The sequence below is a fragment of the Megalobrama amblycephala genome, linkage group LG18 (assembly GCF_018812025.1).
Source record: "Megalobrama amblycephala isolate DHTTF-2021 linkage group LG18, ASM1881202v1, whole genome shotgun sequence".
Lineage (NCBI taxonomy): Eukaryota > Metazoa > Chordata > Actinopteri > Cypriniformes > Xenocyprididae > Megalobrama > Megalobrama amblycephala.
Genome location: NC_063061.1, coordinates 32,990,185 through 33,009,042, shown reverse-complemented (window position 1 = coordinate 33,009,042; position 18,858 = coordinate 32,990,185). Strand labels below are relative to the sequence as shown.

General features: G+C 39.7%; 1 protein-coding gene across 2 annotated transcripts; it reads right to left on the bottom strand.

Moving 5' to 3' along the window:
• Nucleotides 1–4,957: 4,957 nt before the first annotated feature.
• On the bottom strand, nucleotides 4,958–7,488 carry LOC125253436 (formin-like protein 5). 2 transcript variants are annotated; one of them, XM_048167386.1, is made up of 3 exons: nucleotides 6,895–7,488; nucleotides 5,636–5,773; nucleotides 4,958–5,360 (listed from the first exon to the last, which is right to left on the bottom strand). In XM_048167386.1, exons 1-3 carry the CDS (start codon nucleotides 6,980–6,982, stop codon nucleotides 4,993–4,995), a joined length of 594 nt encoding a protein of 197 aa, XP_048023343.1. In that variant the 5' UTR covers nucleotides 6,983–7,488; the 3' UTR covers nucleotides 4,958–4,992. The 2 variants fall into 2 exon arrangements, with proteins under 2 accessions (XP_048023343.1, XP_048023342.1); XM_048167385.1 differs by having other exon boundaries at nucleotides 4,958–5,459; nucleotides 6,895–7,407.
• Between the last annotated feature and the right edge of the window lie 11,370 nt (nucleotides 7,489–18,858).

Sequence of the window (18,858 nt, the reverse complement as noted above, 5' to 3'; positions counted from 1 at the left end):
AGGAATGCACTGTCATTGAAAATCATTCCAACATGGCAGATGAATCAATATGGCCTGTATGTATAAATCTTCTCAGAAATGCTCTTAAGAATAGTTTTAAGTTTTGAATTAAGTGTCAAAAAATTCTTAGTAAAGAGTAGAAGTTTTCTAAGAGTAGGAGACTTTTATAAAGAAGCTAAAAGCAACTTTCAGTAAAGTATAAGATGGATTCTTAAGTGCTGACTTAAAGGTGCCATCGAATTGAAAATTGAATTTACCTCGGCATAGTTGAATAACAAGAGTTCAGTACATGGAAATGACATACAGTGATTCTCAAACTCCATTGTTTCCTCCTTCTTATATAAATCTCATTTGTTTAAAAGACCTCCGAAAAACAGGCGAATCTCACCATAACACCGACTGTTACGTAACAGTCGGGGTGTATGCCCCCAATATTTGCATATGCCAGCCCATGTTCCCAACATTATGAAAGGCATTACACAAGGGCAGCCAGTATTAACATCATTGATAGTGCATATGCCTTGCATGCCAGCAGTGATCAGGCCGAAGTTCGAGACCGACTCAGAGCAGGGTGATTAGTATTGGAGTGTGAGTTTTGGAGGCGGTGCAATGTTTGTTTGGGCTGATTTCAAACATCAAAAGTGTTCAACAACGAATTTGAGAAATCGCATACAGCACCTTTTAAATGTATTAAAATGCATTAAACATATGAATTATTGTTTAAGTAATATTTATTACATTTATTAAAAGTTATTAAATGTCTTATTAGGTCATTTACAAAAAGAATTGACAATCAAGTTTATTTTATCAACTCCATGTCATCATATAACTCCAATACAGCATATCTTCATTGGAAAGAGTGTGTCTCCACTTCTCTGCTACCATCTTTTTACTCTTAACTAGGTTAATAGACCTCTACAGCTCTCTTGAATAATTGAGGAGATAAGACCTAGTCTTGACACTTAGGAACCTTTATGAATCATAATTCTTCATTCTTAATACATTCTTAAGTGTAAGAATAAGAGGGAAATTAGATTCTTAGAATTTTGACACACTCGAGACTAAAATTTTACTCTGAGCGGCTTTATACATACGTACCCAGGTCTGAGGTCCTGAAGCACTGAGTTCTGTCTATGTAAGTGCGGAGAGCACATACTGGACAAAGCAGCGCCAGGGCTGGGTCTGCCTCCTCCATGGGCAGCGCTTGCAAGTTCACCACCTAATCCCTCAAAGGAGTGTTGAAATCTTTGGGAACGTATCCAGGCCGGGGTCTCACGCTAACGTGAGAGTCAGCCGGCCGAATTCCAGGCATGCTTCGCTTCGTCAATGCAAAAAGCCTGTAGGTCCCCAACCCTCTCAACTGAAGCCAAAGCCGTCAGGAGCACAGTTTTCAATGATAAAAATTCAACTCAACTGAAAGCAAGGGTTCAAACGGAGCTCTCTGAAAAGCGGATAGAACCACCGAGAGGTCCCAAGAGGGAACTTGTGGAGGGCGAGGTGGGTTAAGCTCTCTAGCCCCCCTCAGGAACCTGATGACCAGGTCGTGCTTCCCAAAGGACTTACCTTTAAGTACCTAAGGACTTACCAAAGGACTCAACAAGGTCATGGTGAGCTGTAATCGCAGCCACATAGACCTTTAAGGATGGAAGGAGACAGTCCTCAGTCTAACCCTTCTTGGAGAAAGGAAAGCACTGAGCTGATCAGGCATTTCCAGGGGTTCTCTTGACAAGAAGAACACCAAGTGACAAAGAGGTTCCACTTCAAGGTGTACGCTTGTCTGGTAGACAAGGCTCTTGCCAAAGTGATGGTAGCTGCCACCTGAGGTGGTAAGGTACCTAAACCTTCCATGTCCCGTCCAAGAGCCACACGTGTAGGTTCCAAAGATCAGGACGCGGGTGCCAGAGGGTGCCCCGTCTCTGAGAAAGAAGGTCCTTCCTCAGAGGGATAGGCCAAGGAGGGGCTGTCACGAGGAGCATCAGTTCAGAGAACCAGGTACGGCCGGGCCAATAAGGGGCGACCATGAGGACCTGCTCCTTGTCCTGCCTGACCTTGCACAGTGTCTGTGCGAGAAGGCTCACTGGGGAAACGCATACCTGCATAGGCCCTGCGGCCAGCTGTGCGCCAGTGCATCTGAGCCGAGAGTGCCCTCGGTCAGGAAGTAAAACAGCTGGCAGTGGGAATTGTATGGAGAAGCAAACAGGTCTACCTGGGTGTCTCCGAAGTGTTCCCAAATCAGCTGGACCGATTGGGAATGCAGTCTCCATTCCCCGGGGCGGGACTGCTGTTGTGAGAGCTCGTCAGCTGCATGATTGAGTCGGCCTGGAATGTGAATGGCATGGAGCGACCTCAGATGCTCCTGACTCCACAAAAGGAGATGGCGAGCGAGCTGCGACATGCAATGGGAGAAATGACAGCCGCTGCGGAAGCCATATGCCCCAGGAGCCTCTGAAATAGATTCAGTGGAACCGCTCTCTTGCCATTGAACTGACTAGAGTCTGAAGAGAAGAGTCTGCGCTCGTTCGCTCGTAAGCTGTGCGTATATGGTGACCGAGTCCATTTCCATACCGAGAAAAGAGATCCTCTGCAAAGGGGAGAGTTTGCTTTTTTCCCAGTTGACCCAAACACTCAGACGGGCGAGGTGTCTGAGCACAAGTTCCCTGTGCTCGCACAACCGATCTCTAGAATTAGCCAGTCATCGAAGTAGTTGCAGACACCTTGGACCCTGAGGGGAGCGAGAGCTCCCTCCGCAACCTTCGTAAAGATGCGGGAAGTGAAACGGTCTGTGTTGAGGAAGAATGAACACATGAAAGTACGAGCGGTCCTGCTTCCATCTCCTGTATAGCTGTCTCAGGAATGCCACTTCCTGGCCTGATGTTTGGCAGGCGGAGGGGCAGAGATGGGCTACGTGCGCCGCTTTCCTGCGACCATTTCCTCGCTGCGGCCAAGGTGAAGGCTGCTGCTGAAACCCCATTTCTCTGACATAACGTCGAACGTGACTGACTGAAAGGGAATGAGAGTTTTCCAGGTAAACCACTGCACACTGATGCTCCCTAGAGAATGGGGTGTTTATCGTCATTGTTAGTGCATTTGCCTCACATGCCGGCAGCTATTAGGCTGGAGTTCGAGACCGACTCTGAGCAGGGTGGTTAGCATTGGAGTGTGAGTTTTGGAGGTGGAGCAATGAAGAGAGGGGTTGATTTCAAATATCAACAGTGTTTAAGAACTAATTTAAGAAATCGCATACAGCACCTTTAAACATATTAATATTTATTACATTTATTATTAGGTGAGTTACAAAAATAATTGACAGTTTATATCACTTGATCAACTCCATGTCATCATATAACTCCAATACTTCATATCTTCATTGGACAGAGTGTGTCTCCTCTTCTTTGCTGCCATCTTGTTACGACACCTCTCCATAGCCTTGTCCAAATACCCACACTTGTGGTCTTTGCACTTGACCACTTGTCTACTTACATGACGTATTTCCTGTATTTGGCTCAAGTGTTCAAGTCGGTGTGAAGACTGCAAGTGTGTGTAAAACTTGATTGCCCGATGGGACACACTAACAGTCTTGCAAAAAAATGCAAGCGTTTAGATTTTTTTTTTTTTAAATTTCAATACTCTGCATTTTAAAATACACTTCTAAATGTCTCAGTGGTCGCTATGTAAGACACTATTTTAAAATTGTGGTGCTTCTTTGAGTGATAAAAGCAGTTGCAAATGTTGTAGGCTACAAAATAGGTACACATAGCCCACTTATCTTTGCATCAATAAAATGCGCAATACTTTATATTTTACTCTTGGGCATTAAGACATGGGACAGTCTTGCACATTTACTTCTTGTCGTGTACATGAGCTCTCAAGTGGCCAAGACCGCAAGTGTGGGTATTTGGACAAGGCACACCTCTCCTAAATAATTTAGGATCTAAGACCTAGTCTTGACTCTTAGGAATCTTCATGAATCATAATTAAATCTAGGAATAAGAGTAAAATTACATCTCTAAGAATTTACACACTTAAAGGGATAGTTTACCCAAAAATGTAAAAAAATGTTGATGTTTATCTGCTTTACTCCAGGGAATCGAAGATGTAGGTGACTTTGTTCTTAAGTAGAACACAAATTATTTTCATTCTGTCAGTCATATAATGCATTCAAATGGTTACACCATCTGTGAGGAGAGAAAAAAAAAAAAAAAAAAAAAAAAAAAAAAAAAACCATGCAGACAAATCCAAATTAAACCCTGCGGCTCGATGACACATTGATGCACTCTGACACCGGAAGTGATAACTCGCACTCATTTGAGATATGGCCGATTTGAGTCAACGGTTAACAGTAAGGCAGCTCACTATGGTTTTGGAACAGCTTCAGTTTAAAAAAAAAACAAATGCAGACAAATCCAAATTAAACCCTGCGGCTCGATGACACATTGATGCACTCTGACACCGGAAGTGATAACTCGCACTCATTTGAGATATGGCCGATTTGAGTCAACGGTTAACAGTAAGGCAGCTCACTATGGTTTTGGAACAGCTTCAGTTTAAAAAAAAAAAAAAAAAAAAAAAAAAAAAAAACAAACCCTGCCAGAAATGTGGAGAGACTATGAGTCTCTAGATGGGATTTTCAGACAGATGTCTGGAGGTCTTTGTGGAAAGAAATGTAGTTTTGGCCTATGTGTCAATGCTCGGCCATGGGTCTTCCTCAGAGAAATCAATGTGCCCGACTATCCTTCTCTTTCTCATCTCAGGAGTGACATTAACCACACATCCTTCACATTCTGTGCTTTTTCCTCATCTCCACAAGAGGGAGTGCTCTTTGCCACTTACCAGTGGCGTAATCATAAGGCAAGGGTTTATATTTTATGATTTCTTTCAGGCAAAACAGAGCAATGAAGCAGTTTTTGGTACAAAAAAAAAAAAAAAAAAAAAAAAAAAAAAAAAACCCAAGCAGAAAGACATTTCACTAAACAATTTATTTGGTGATAAACACTACGGCTGACATTGGCCATCACATTGTCCTCCACAGTCACCTCTGTGGCCTTGTCCTTTTCCACCATGTCCACGACCTAGTCCAAGGCCTAGTCCATGTCCGCGACCTAGTCCAAGACCTTGTCCGCGTTTGTCGTCGTCGTCATCGTCATCACCACCACCACCACCTCGAGGGGGAGTTTGAGGACAGCTTCCGCCACACACTGGAGGCTTGGGCGGCTCAGCGGCAGGCTTCACAGGAGGCTTGGGCGGCTCGGCGGCAGGCTTCACAGGAGGCTTGGGCGGCTCGGCAGCAGGCTTCACTGGAGGCTTGGGCGGCTCAGCAGCAGGCTTCACTGGAGGCTTGGGCGGCTCGGCGGCAGGCTTCACAGGAGGCTTGGGCGGCTCGGCGGCAGGCTTCACAGGAGGCTTGGGCGGCTCGGCGGCAGGCTTCACAGGAGGCTTGGGCGGCTCGGCGGCAGGCTTCACTGTGGATACAGAGAATCAGTCCATTAAGCAGCATTCTCTCTCATATAGAGCACAAAACATACAAAAGCATGAATAGCAAATCTTTATTAATTTTGTAATGCATGCTGTGCTTGAAACTGTATTATGGGCTGAATTCAGGTAGTTTTGTCAGTATGACAAGACAAAATACAAATACCTGTATATGGAGGCATACACTGATGTCCACATCCACTGCTGCAGCATTTCTCATTGTTCGGACAGTCGAAGTCACAGGCACACAACTCTCCACAATTTTTCACTCCAGATGTCTTGCTTGGACACTCTCCTGGCTTTGCTGTTATACAGACATGACAGAGAAACCCATATGCCTGAATGCTGAATGTTACTCATGGTTTAAAAAAAAAAAAAAAAAAAAAAAAAGTTGGAAGTTGTCAAAGATGATCAGAGTAGGCTTTATAATACACTAGTTCATCCTTTGTAAGATTCATGTTTGGTTCAATGCATTACTCATTTCCTTGAGATTTGTGAAAGTTACTAGCAATTTCTGTGTGAAAACTTGTTTATGCACCATTTTCAGTGTTTCTTTTGGAAGTCCTATAGCATCCATCATTAGATGAACTTCACTGAAAACAGGCGGCACGCACACAGGTCCACGGTCAAAGCAACAGAACAGGCTCTATCAGAAGTACATTTACGGGACAGCATGACCCTCAGGATCGGTGGACACTGACCAGACACTTCAATTCAAGAGGATAGTTAGGGGAGACCAGAGAGTGCAGTAATCGTTTGTTTGGCAGCACTTTACAATAAGGTTCATTAGTTAACACGAACCAATAATGAATTGCACTTCTACAGCATTTATCTTTATCATTTATCAGCATTTATCATACAGCATTTATCTTTGTATTAGTAAATGCTGAAGTTGACATGAACAGATTATTAAAATCTTGTTAACATTAGTTAATGCACTGTGAACTAACATGAACAATGAACCATTTTCATTAACGTTAACGAAAATTAGTAAATACAGTAAAAAATGTATTACTCATGGTTAGTTCATACGCTAACTAGTTTAACTAATGAACCTCATTGTAAAGTGTTACCGTTTGTTTCAGTCAGGGGTTTTGCAATAAGTCTCAAACTTGAAAATATTCACATATTTATCTGCTTCTAGTCAAGTATATAAAATCACCAACACTGGACAATGACACCATTTTCTTCTAGAACTGCTGTACAATCAAAGGCATGTTCCTGCCATCACTGCAGAGCTGTTCTGAAACAATCTGCATTGTAAATAGTGGTGACTTGACTAAACTGTCATTTAGTTTCCAACACAGAGAGCGATTACAACAACAAAAAAAAACAACAAAAAAACAAAACAAAAAAAAGGCACTTTGTGGGCACTCATTTACGCATTTCTTCGGGCTGTGAAATCAAGTTAAAAGATCTTCTCACCTGCTACGACTCCAGCGTCTGTTGTGCTCAAACATGCAGACAGACACAACAAAACAGCACTCAACGAGCAGAACACTCGAGCTGTCATCCTCTCGACCTGCGAGCTCACAATGAACTCTGCTAGAAAACCCACTGAATTAGTGAGTCAGAAGGAATAACGAGGCACTGCTGCTGAATCTCCGCGAAACAAAAATCGCAGAGAAACGCGTTTTTAAAGATCCAAGGAGGTCTGGGCAACTCCAGCCCTGATGAAACTCACCTGCATCTAACTTTCTATCCTAATCTTGAGGACCTTGATTAGCTTGTTCAGGTGTGTTTGATTTGGGTTGGGGGAGCGGAGCGACGCGTTCACGCCAGATCTCGTAATAATTATGGCAGGCTAATTAACCCATTTCAGCCCACCGGCAACTATAGTTGTAATTTTCCTTTTGTAAGTATTTTTTCTAGATGTTATCCATGTCTCAATGACATGTAAGAAAGCAACCAAATAAAGGATTTCAAGAAAGAAAAAAAAAAAAAAAAAAAAAAGGTATTCACTTCCTTCCTGCCACATGAGGCTGTCAACTTACTACCCCTACTTCCAGGAAGCATGTCGAAGGCAAACTCTCCCAAAAAATGTAATGTTCATGTTACTAATAAGTATTTTTGTTGAAATCTACATAATCATGAAGGTCTCTAGAATCATCCAAACAAAACAAATCTTACAAGATCTATAGTTTTTTGTCAATAAGTGGCAACTATAGTTGCCGGTGGGCAAATGACTTGTAAGTACATCATTGGGAAATGGGGTATACTGTGTTAATAAGCTTAATTACTCAAGGCTATTGGTCTTGCTTAGTGCTTTTTTCTTTCATAATATCCCACCTAGAGCATAACTTAACCCTTTAACTGACATCTTTGCTGCTTAATTTGATAGTGATGGACGCACTTCGATTGCATGTGAGAAATACGGTGTTGCTTTGCATGTTGAGTGCTTCAAGAAATTTCAATTCAGAACCATTAAAACTCTTACCAAAGAGACATAGAAAAGGGGAGCGAGGAAAACACATATGACATAACTTCCTTTTCTGAATGTCTTTTAAAAGAAATTGACTGTATGCACTGTTATTTGTTTGTTTGTTTGTTTGTTTGTTATATGTGACCCTGGACCACAAAACCTGTCATAGGGGGCAATTTAAAAATAAAAAAATTAAAAAGCTGAAAGCAATGCATATTGACTCACAATTGACATACATTTTGATATATTTCTGGTAGGAAATTTACAAAATATCTACATGGAACATGATCTTTCCTAATGATTTTGGGAATAAAAGAAAAATCACAATTTTAACCCATACAATGTGTTGTTGACTATTGCTACAAATATACCCATGCAACTTATAACGGGTTTTGTGATCCAGGGTCACAAATAGATGTAAAATTTTCTTCATTCTTTTTATTTTTATTTATTTAATTTCACTTAAGTTTTTGATGCACAATGCCCTGTTGGGGGCAACTTAATGGGCTGCACTTTTTTCTGTACTGTGTTCCACCACTTTAAAACAAATGGATTAGTTATGTTTTTATATTCAAGAGATTATAAGCTAGATGCAGCTTTTTGGGGTTTGTATCGAATGTTCTTCGACTTTAATACATAATGAATGTGTTTATGAATAGAGATTGATCTGTTCAAAGTCATTATATTGAGTTGGATGCCAAATGTTCTCCTCCTATTCAAATCTGACAATGAAAGGGTGCTTACAACATACTTGCCCAAAATAAAAACCTGGGGAAAATATAAATGCAGTAAATGTTCATGTTCACATGGGACACTATTAACACAACTATATGCATGAAACTAGGGCTGTTCAACGATAACACGATAACGTTATCGTGTACAAAATAAGAGTCTGTGTTTACGTAATATATATGTGTTTGTTTTGTGTATAATTATTATGTATATATAAATATACACACATACATGTATGTATAAGAAAAATATCTTATATTTCTATACAAATATTTACATTTATATATAATTTAAATATATGAAAATATAAATATATTTATATATTTATACATACATGCTTATATTTCTTAAATATATACATGTATGTGTGTATATTTATATATACATAATAATTATACACAAAACAAACACATATATTATGTAAACACAGACTCTTATTTTGTACACGATAACCACGGTTATCGTTGAACAGCCCTACATGAAACCATTTAGAAAAAATTGGGCACAAAGGGGTTAAGAGATGATCGAGTGTTTCTATGGCAACAATTTCAACGGAGGTAATAGTTTGGAGGTAATAGGGCAAATGAAAAGTATAATATGCAAGTCAGAATCTGAGGACTTGAACGGCTCCAAGTATACAGTATGGACGTGTGTGGAAAGAGAACAAACTGCAGAATATTCTCAGCATACTGTATGGGATTTGCTTTTAATTCATCATGAATCTGAATGATAGAAGTAGTGCTCTTATCATCTGTATAGAAGCCTGCAAGGGTGAAGTCACAGCAGCACAACACCAATAATTTAAAGTTATTATAAAAAAATATATAATTGAAAAGACACTGAATCGTTTTAATATTTCAATTTATTTTTAAAATAGCTTTGCATTGTGCAAAATAATGACAAATCAGTGTGGAATCTTTTTCTATTGATATATGTCTCCCCATTTACAGTTAGAGCAATGATGTGAACATGAAGTCCATCAATGGCCCCAACAACTCCAGGGAAGCCCACTATCAACATAAAAGTGGCTTGCTTTTGCCACATGGTTTGATTGTCAGTTGGAAATTCAATGAACTGACATAGAGTAGTGACCAAATGTCCAGCCATATGAAAATGGACATCTTCAAACTTAATTCAAATATTTTAAAAGATGTAAGCATATTGTGTAGCTGTGTTTGGGGTCAATTGTTTCATGTGTGATAATGAAATGAAATTTCAAATTATTTTTGGCCAGGCTGTCATGCAAAGAAATTATGAACACATGCAAAAACAAGAGAGGAACCAAGGCAATATTAAAAACTGATTATGTTCTAGTCAACATCATATTTTAAAACATTTAAATAATATAAAAATAAAAATATTTTCCTCATATTTTGATGGTTTAAGCAAAGTTGTAGGGTCATTTAAAAAAAAAAAAAAAACTTTGCACATCAATTTTGGCCACTATGTTTGGTGTGGTAAGTTTACACACTACAAAATAACTCAAAAGAATATTACTGGAATGAAGGTTTATGACTGGGCAAGCGCTTTAGGACCTGCGTTCATATTACAAAAGCTTTCCGGCGGTGGAGAGAGATAAGCAGGAAGGCATGAAAACAGATGAGGAGATGAGATGCTTTGATTCCTTATCATGGAAGTAACACTGGGTTTTGATGGTCTGGAGCTGCTGTTCTGTTGGTGATTAATAAGAAACTCTTATTTGTATTTACTCGTGTACTTTATGTTTATTTTTTGTGCTTTCTTGTCGTTTGCTCATCATCTGCACTTTATTTTTCATGAAGCATTTTGTTGCACTTCAGCTGTGCTAAACAGACATCCACTCGCATTACATGTGTAACAGTGGCCAGATAATGTCTAGGTTAGGTATGTAAACCTTCCCTGAAGCAGCGAACAGAGATGCTACATCAGAGACTGACAAAATAGGGTCTCATGTGAGAGCCCAATCACCTTTGAGTGTCACAAAATGAGCCAATCATACGAAGAGCATCTTGGTCTGCTAAATTTACATTGCATTGCAAGTGTTCACTGAGGAGCCGAGCCATGTGATCCGGCTGTTCAGCGGTACAGCGATTGTGGGAAGGGGACCTAGCATCTCCGTTCCCTCCTTCAGGGAACAAGGGTTACAAACATAACCTAGACGTTCCTTTTTAGTCGGTCACGTTCGACGTTACGTCAGAGACTGAAGAAACGGGGTCCCTAAAAAAACGCCACAATAGCTGTCTTCCTGTGAAATGGCGTAAGTGATGGCACCTTGTTGAGAGGCCAGCACGATACAAGGAACACACAAACACAGACTGCACTGGGTAGCATACTCCAGCTGGAATATGCTAACAGGCTGCCTACTCGTGGAGGTCCTACAAGAAGTTCACCAGCATAGCGGTGATAGGAATCTGAAGTACCCAACCCGCAGGGTGGAGTTACACGTCAGAGACGGCAAGTGGTTTGCCAAGGGAAGATACATGCTCCCAATGAGACTTAATGTGGAATACACATATGGGATTATCCAGAGAGGGAAATCACAACACATGGAGGCACCTAGTCTGACACAGGGGCTGACCGACAAGGCATGCACGCAAGTGTAGACAACAACGGTGCTACCTGCGTAGGCCCTGCGGCCAGCTGTGCGCCAGTGCATCTGAGCCAAGGGTGCACCTCGGTCAGGGAGTAAAACAGCTGGCAGAGGGAATTGTTTGAAGAGGCAAACAGGTCTACCTGTGGCGTCTCTGAAGCATTCCCAAATCAGCTGGACCCAGTGTTAATTTCGTTGACGAATAATTAAGCTGAAAATTATTCGTCAACGACATTTTTCCACGGATGAAAACGAAACGATGACTAAATAAAAATGCGTTTTGAACAGTGTTGGGCACGTTACTTTAAAAAAGTAATTAGTTATAGTCACTAGTTACTTCTCACAAATAGTAACGGAGTTAGTAACTGAGTTACATCATTATAAAAGTAACTAATTACCAGGGAAAGTAACTATTGCGTTAAAATTAAAATATGTCAAATAACTTGAATGCCCCCATTATTAAATATAAGTCTAAGAATAAATATCCAACTCGTGACTCATGATCCGCTCTTGCTTATGAATTTTCTCTGTACTCTACAATACGTGTTGGTAGCCATTAAAGAAAATGTAGTTTCATATATATGTTTAAATAGTCCTATGTTATGTTTTAAATTAATTTACTTGATTATGAAAAGTGAACAGCATGAGTAAGATGCATCATAAGATGCGGAATATATCGGGAGTCATGGAGTGTCACGATCACCTGTGAGAGTGCCCTTCAGCCACTAGAGGGCACTCCTTCCCGGACTCTCTGTTTCACCCATTTCATGGACTACATTTCCCATAACACACTCCCCGGACTAATCACTATTCATCATTGCACCCAGCTGTTGTATATTTTGTCATTAGTGTCTGTGTATTTAGTCTGAGTTGTTTCTGTCTGTTCTTGTGGTTCATTGTTTGATGTCACCCTCGAGTCTGATCCCTGTTCTCCCGTTTTGGTTTGTAGTTTCTTGTTTCGTGTTTCTTGTTTCATGTTTGGACTGTCTATTTATGGATTATGACCTTTGCCTGTACCCCGGATTACGCCTTTTGGATTTGCCCACAATAAACACCATTGCTGCAATTGGATCTATCTCGTCTTCATGAGTTCTGTGACATGGAGTGGGTCAGACATGATTTTGACCACTTCATTAAGTTTTGTTCTACAGATAGCCATGTCAACTTCATCTTTGCAGCCGACTCTGATTCAGAAAACATTAATTTTATTAATAAACAATTAAAATGTCTCCTTGCTGTTTTTTGTCATATTCATGATCATAACTTTTGCCGGTTCTTTGTGGCAAGCGTTATGCGTGCGCTTGAGTGCATAGCCTATATTACATAAACGCTCATTAATAGTTTATTCTCTCCAGTATTCAAGAAATTAAATAAATATAAATGTGATTAGTTAACTAATGGCTTAAATACAGTGGCGCCCCCAGAAAATTTTAATAGGGGTGGCCAGACAAGGCCACAGCAATTCTTGGGGTGGCAAAAAAAAAATTATATATATATCAGGGTTGTGGACTCGAGTCGCATGACTTGGACTTGACTTGGACTCGAGTCTCAAATTTGATGACTTGCGACTCGACTTGACATAATCAAAGATGACTTGCGACTCGACTTAGACTTTGACAACAATGACTCGCGACTTGACTCGGACTTGAGCCCTGTGACTTGGAAAGACTTGATCTACCTTCTAAAACCACAGATCAGAGTTGTAATAATCACTGTAGTATAGCACTGTATCATTGTCGCATGATCACAGCGCTGATTAGCGCTGCTTTCGCACGTTTGGCACTGAGCCAGAGAGCGCTTGCTAGAGTGCGTTCAGCAGCGCGTGTCAGTTGTCATTCATCACACGTTCAGACAGTTTTCAAACAAATAATGTTTTTTTTTTTTTTTTTTTTCAGGCATTTAAATGCACAAGTACTAGCGAACCATTTATAATTTGAGAAAAAAACACTGATATCTAAGTAAGCGGAAATAATAAACCTTTCATATATAATTTTGAGACATGTTTTTTTTCCCCCACAACAAACGCACATTTTAGCCTATAGGTAACTATAAAGTCTTCTCCCTGTTCACCAGCCACTCACTTTCATGTCTTTCGGAAGAAATGGATGGATTTACGTTTTGTAAATGACAGGCATGTAGCCCCAAAAAGTGTCACGTGACGCTTGATAAGTCGCCATGGAAATAGAAATGTTCTACAATTACTCATAGACGGTAAAAGAAAACAATTACTGTCGCATTAACAAAATAATTTAACCAGGGACTCAATATTTTAAACTTAATGTGTAGCAAATCACAATTAATTTTCCCAATGAACAGTTACTTTTATTTTTAAATCTGCATTGCCACTCTTCACATTCAACCAATCAGACAACCAATCAACGTCCACTAAGTTTGAAAATCGCGCATTCATGGACGATTCTGCCAAAATGATACCCAGGGTAATTTTATTTGGATATAAAGAATATAAAACAACAAGCAACAGGAGGACTGCAATATGTAGAACCTGTGGTTCAAAAATTACAGATGCTGTGTCAACAACGTCCAATTTTGTGAGGCATCTGAAAACCCACAGACAGCGGTAAGTTGACATTGTTAACATACCTGTTACACGTCGTAGATGGTTCAGTATTTAACTTATCATGTTAGCTAACATTAGTTAGGTAGTTACACAGACTCAGCAGACAATGGACATCAACTACAGCTTTGTTAATAATTATGCATGCCTCATTGATGAATCCAGCTAAATTGACCAGTGTGGAACCAGTGCCAAACATGTTTGATTTACTTTTTGTTGCGGCCACGACTCGCATTTTATGACTCGAACCCTTGGATGATCAGAAATGGCCTGGTATTATTAAATTATTAACATTTTATTTTGAACGACAGTGCGGCATTGAGACACATCGTCTCGTGAAAGCATTTGAATGAAGTTTGAATAATTTATCAATATAATGATAATTTAGAATAATAAGAACATAAAATAATATTACGTTAAGCCTACAACGAAATAACTTTTATTAATTCCATCCCACAGTCTTTTAAATCCATTCACTTGTGGTTTCTTATTTTTATTTAACATTATAGCCTATATTTTTTTGTGTGTGTGTAACGTTAGCCTGTATTATTATTTTTTATTTCATGTAACTATTTTCCCAATTAACATTATATATCATTAAAGTACCATAAATATTTTGAAAATATACTGTAAATTCCCAATAATCATGTCAAGAAAGCTTCGACTTCTTTATAGTAGGCTATTATTAGTGCCGATAAATGAAGCGTTCAGTTTTACATGTTAAGTGTTTTTTACATGTTAAAATTTGTCCAGATTTATTTTAAATGTATTTATTCTGAATATTTTAATTTATAGAATCTCTGCTTTGTATTCTCTTTACCATGCACAGGTTTGAAGAATATCAGAGTAACAAAAGCATATCACATGATTTACAGCAACCTTCAGTCTCACAGTTCATGAAAACCTGTGTTGAGCAGTACAGTGCTGGTCACCCTCAACAGAAAGCTATAACTAATTCAATACTGTCTGACTTAGTTATTGATTGCAACCTACCTTCTGTCTGTTGTGGAAAACAAGAGTTTTCGGCACTTTCTCTCAGTGGTTGACCAGAAGTACACCCCAGTGTGTCGCAGAACATTGTCCTCAAAAGTGGAAAACCTTGCTGCGGAGCGATGCATGAAGCTAAAAACTGTGTTAAGCAACGCACAAAATGTGTCTGTCACAGTGGATATTTGGTCCGATAGAAAAATGAGGGGGTTTCTTGGAGTAACTGTACACTTCATTGAGGCAGCTGATGAGAAGATGAAGCTTAATTCGAATTTACTGGCCTGCAACCGTTTCAAAGGCCCACACACCGGTGAAAGAATCAGTGAGCAATTTGAGGCCATTTGTGATGATTTTAACATTAAAGATAAATTAGACTACATTATAAGTGATAATGCAGCCAACATGAAGAGAGCCTTCACTGTGTGCTTCCCCACTGAACAAGAACAAGACATGCATGATGAGGACCAACTTGATGATCCACAGCTCTGGAATGACCTAAGCCAAGAGGAGCAGCAATCCCTGGATGCTGCTATGGGAAGAAAACAGCGTCTTCAGTGTTTCGCCCATACGCTTCAGCTTGTGGTGGGGGATGGTTTGAAAGAAACAAATATGATCTCACGTGCTCTCTCAAAATTGTCCAAAATCAACTCATTGCTTCACACAAGCACAACATTCAAAGAAGTCTTTCAGTCTGAATTTGGAGAAAAAAGCATTCCAGCTGCTGTTAACACAAGATGGAACTCAACACTGAGACAGGTACGAGCAGTAATTGAATGCGATCATCCAAGATTCTGTTGTGTTCTGGAAAAGTCTGGACATAAGGAGCTGTTGTTCACATCAAGGGAGTGGATTCAGTTAAAGGAGATGGTGGACATCTTGAAGCCGTTTGCAGAGGCAACAGATTTGACACAGGGGGAGAAGATTGTCACCATCAGCTCTGTTGTTCCATCTGTTCTTTCTATTGAATCACCACTTGGAGAAGCTGAAATCTCAGGTCTGTTTCTTAAGCAGCCTGGTCAGAAGTTTGCAAGCTTCCCTGATCAAAAGATTCCTTGGAATCTTCATCGAATGTGAAAATGGCAAGCACAAAAGATACTACTGCACCATTTTCAGACCCAGTCTACCTAAAAGCAGCCATCTTGGATCCAGCATTTTCACTGCAGTGGGTGGAGCACCATGTGCTGGTCAGTCCTGAAGTCAAGGAAGTGGTTGCACAAAAAGTGAAGGGTAAATATTATCAAGCTATTTTTTTTTTAGGTAATAGATTTTCACTTTAACTAACTGCATAATTAGCAACATTAATATTTTCCTGTTTGTTTCTGCTGTGCATATCCTTTACCAGAATTGATCTTGCAAGATGCTGCTCAGAATGTGCCGGCTGCTTGTTTTGAAGCTGAAGAGCAAGAAGGTCAACAGCCTGAACATGAGGTGGGGCTGTTTGCAGCATATCACAAGAGACAGAGGAAAAACACTGGGACCACTTCAGCACATCAGCTAAGTCACTACATTGACATATCTGAAGGACAGAACGCCCTCTTGTTCTGGGCTATAAACCGGAACACCCTTCCTGCACTATTCCGAGTGGCCATCAGGGTCTTGGCAGTGCCTGCCTCGAGTGCTCCAGTGGAGCGTGTTTTCAGCCATGGAGGCATCATACTACGGCCCCATCGTGCACAAATGTCTGACATACTTTTGGCCAATTTGATCTTTTGCAAGTGCAATGATTCATAGTGCCCAAAGAAAAGATCAATCACTCTTACTGACTCAAACATTCATTTCACTCACATTGACTCTTAGTGTTAAGTATGGTAGCACAGCATTTTTAAATGACCATCTTCATGAGTTTGTCTGCATCCATGTTGCATGTTTCCTCTCTCATTGATTTTGCCATTGTTAATAGGTTACCAATAAAATTGTTTTTTGTTTTTTTTCACTGCCTTTTTTCTTATTTTGTCACACTTAAGAACAATCCCTAAATTGAACTGAGATAGATGGGTGCCCTTAGTGAAAATTTTATCGCAACAAATATGAAATTGAACTGCTAAGTCATGAACATATTTTAAAAGCCTTCCTTATATAAATTAGCATACATTTCATATAGTAATTAACACTGAGACACTAATTTTTGCAAAAAGCACTAATGACTTGTTTAAGACTTGAATCTTGAGGACTTGCAACTTGACTTGGACTTGCCTGTCTTGACTCGGGACTTGACTTGGGACTTGAATGCAAAGACTCGAGACTTACTGTTGACTTGCAAAACAATGACTTGGTCCCACCTCTGATATATATATATACATATATATATTAGGCCTATACATATACATACATGCAAAATCAATTGGTAGTCATAGAATAATGAGGACACAAACCTTTACATTCAGTCGCGTTCGGTCCCATTTATTTGCATACATACCTACATCGTTTTAGTCCAAAAGTGTGCACATTTGTAGAAATACACATTTACCTTAGATTTCATTATGGTTTCATAATTGGCAAGGTCATAAAATATATTTTGCTAGGGGGGTTTGGGGGCATGCTCCCCCGAGAAAATTTAGATTTCTCTGGTGTACATATGTGCATTTTTAAGACGTTTTAAGGCCAACAAATTGTATAACAATAGCTTTAAAACCATGTTAACAAATACACGCATTCACAGTTTTGAGGCAGCTTTAATCGCATGTGTGGTCATTTCATGCCTTAACTTACAACAGAGCAACGACGGTCATTGCTCGTATTCTTTTGGGCTTTATTTAAGCTATAATAAAGTAATTATGCAGCGCGCGCCGGCGCATTTGCGCATGCAATTCTTGAGTGCGCGCCGCGAGCGCAGAATAACGGCTGATTGGACCTGTTCATTTTTCTGAATTTTACTGACATAGTCTGACAACATCTCATCTGACCGCAGTTCACTGTTGTTCAACTGAAGCTCCCTCGTCGTCACTGTAGGATTCATGTTTGGTTCAATGCATTACTCGTTTCCTTGAGATTTGTGAAAGTTACTAGCAATTTCTGTGTGAAAACTTGTTTATGCACCATTTTCAGTGTTTCTTTTGGAAGTCCTATAGCATCCATCATTAGATGAACTTCTGAAAACTGAACTTCTGAACCACTGAAAACAGGCGGCACGCACACAGGTCCACGGTCAAAGCAACAGAACAGGCTCTATCAGAAGTACACTTACGGGACGGCATGACCCTCAGTATCGGTGGACACTGACCAGACACTTCAATTCAAGAGGATAGTTAGGGGAGACCAGAGTGCAGTAATCGTTTGTTTGGGCAGCACTTTACAATACGTTTCATTAGTTAACACGAACCAATAATGAATTGCACTTCTACAGCATTTATTTATCTTTGCATTAGTAAATGCTGAAATTGACGAACAGATTAAAATCTTGTTAACATTAGTTAGTGCACTGTGAACCAACATGAACCATGAACCATTTCATTAACGTTAACGAAGATTAATAAATACAGTAACAAGTGTATTACTCATGGTTAGTTCATACGCTAACTAGTTTGATGAACCTTATTGTAAAGTGTTACCGTTTGTTTCAGTCAGGGGTTTTGCAATAGGTCTCAAACTTGAAAATATTCACATATTTATCTGCTTCTAGTCAAGTGTATAAATCACCAACACTGGACAATAAGTCATTTTGTAAGGCACTCATTTACGCATTTCTTCGGGCTGTGAAATCAAGTTAAAAGATCTTCTCACCTGCTACGACTCCAGCGTCTGTTGTGCTCAAACATGCAGACAGACACAACAAAACAGCACTCAACGAGCAGAACACTCGAGCTGTCATCCTCTCGACTTGCGAGCTCACAATGAACTCTGCTAGAAAACCCATTGAATTAGTGAGTCAGGAGAAATAACGAGGCACTGCTGCTGAATCCCGCAAACAAAAAAACAAAAATTTACAAGATATCTTCATGGAACATGATCTTTCATATTGATTTTGGAAATAAAAGAAAAATCGATAAATTTAATACAATGTGTTGTTGGCTATTTCTACAAATATCCATGCGACTTATAAGTGGTTTTGTGGTTCAGGGTTACATATAGATGTACAATTTTCTTCATTCTATTTATTTATTTAAT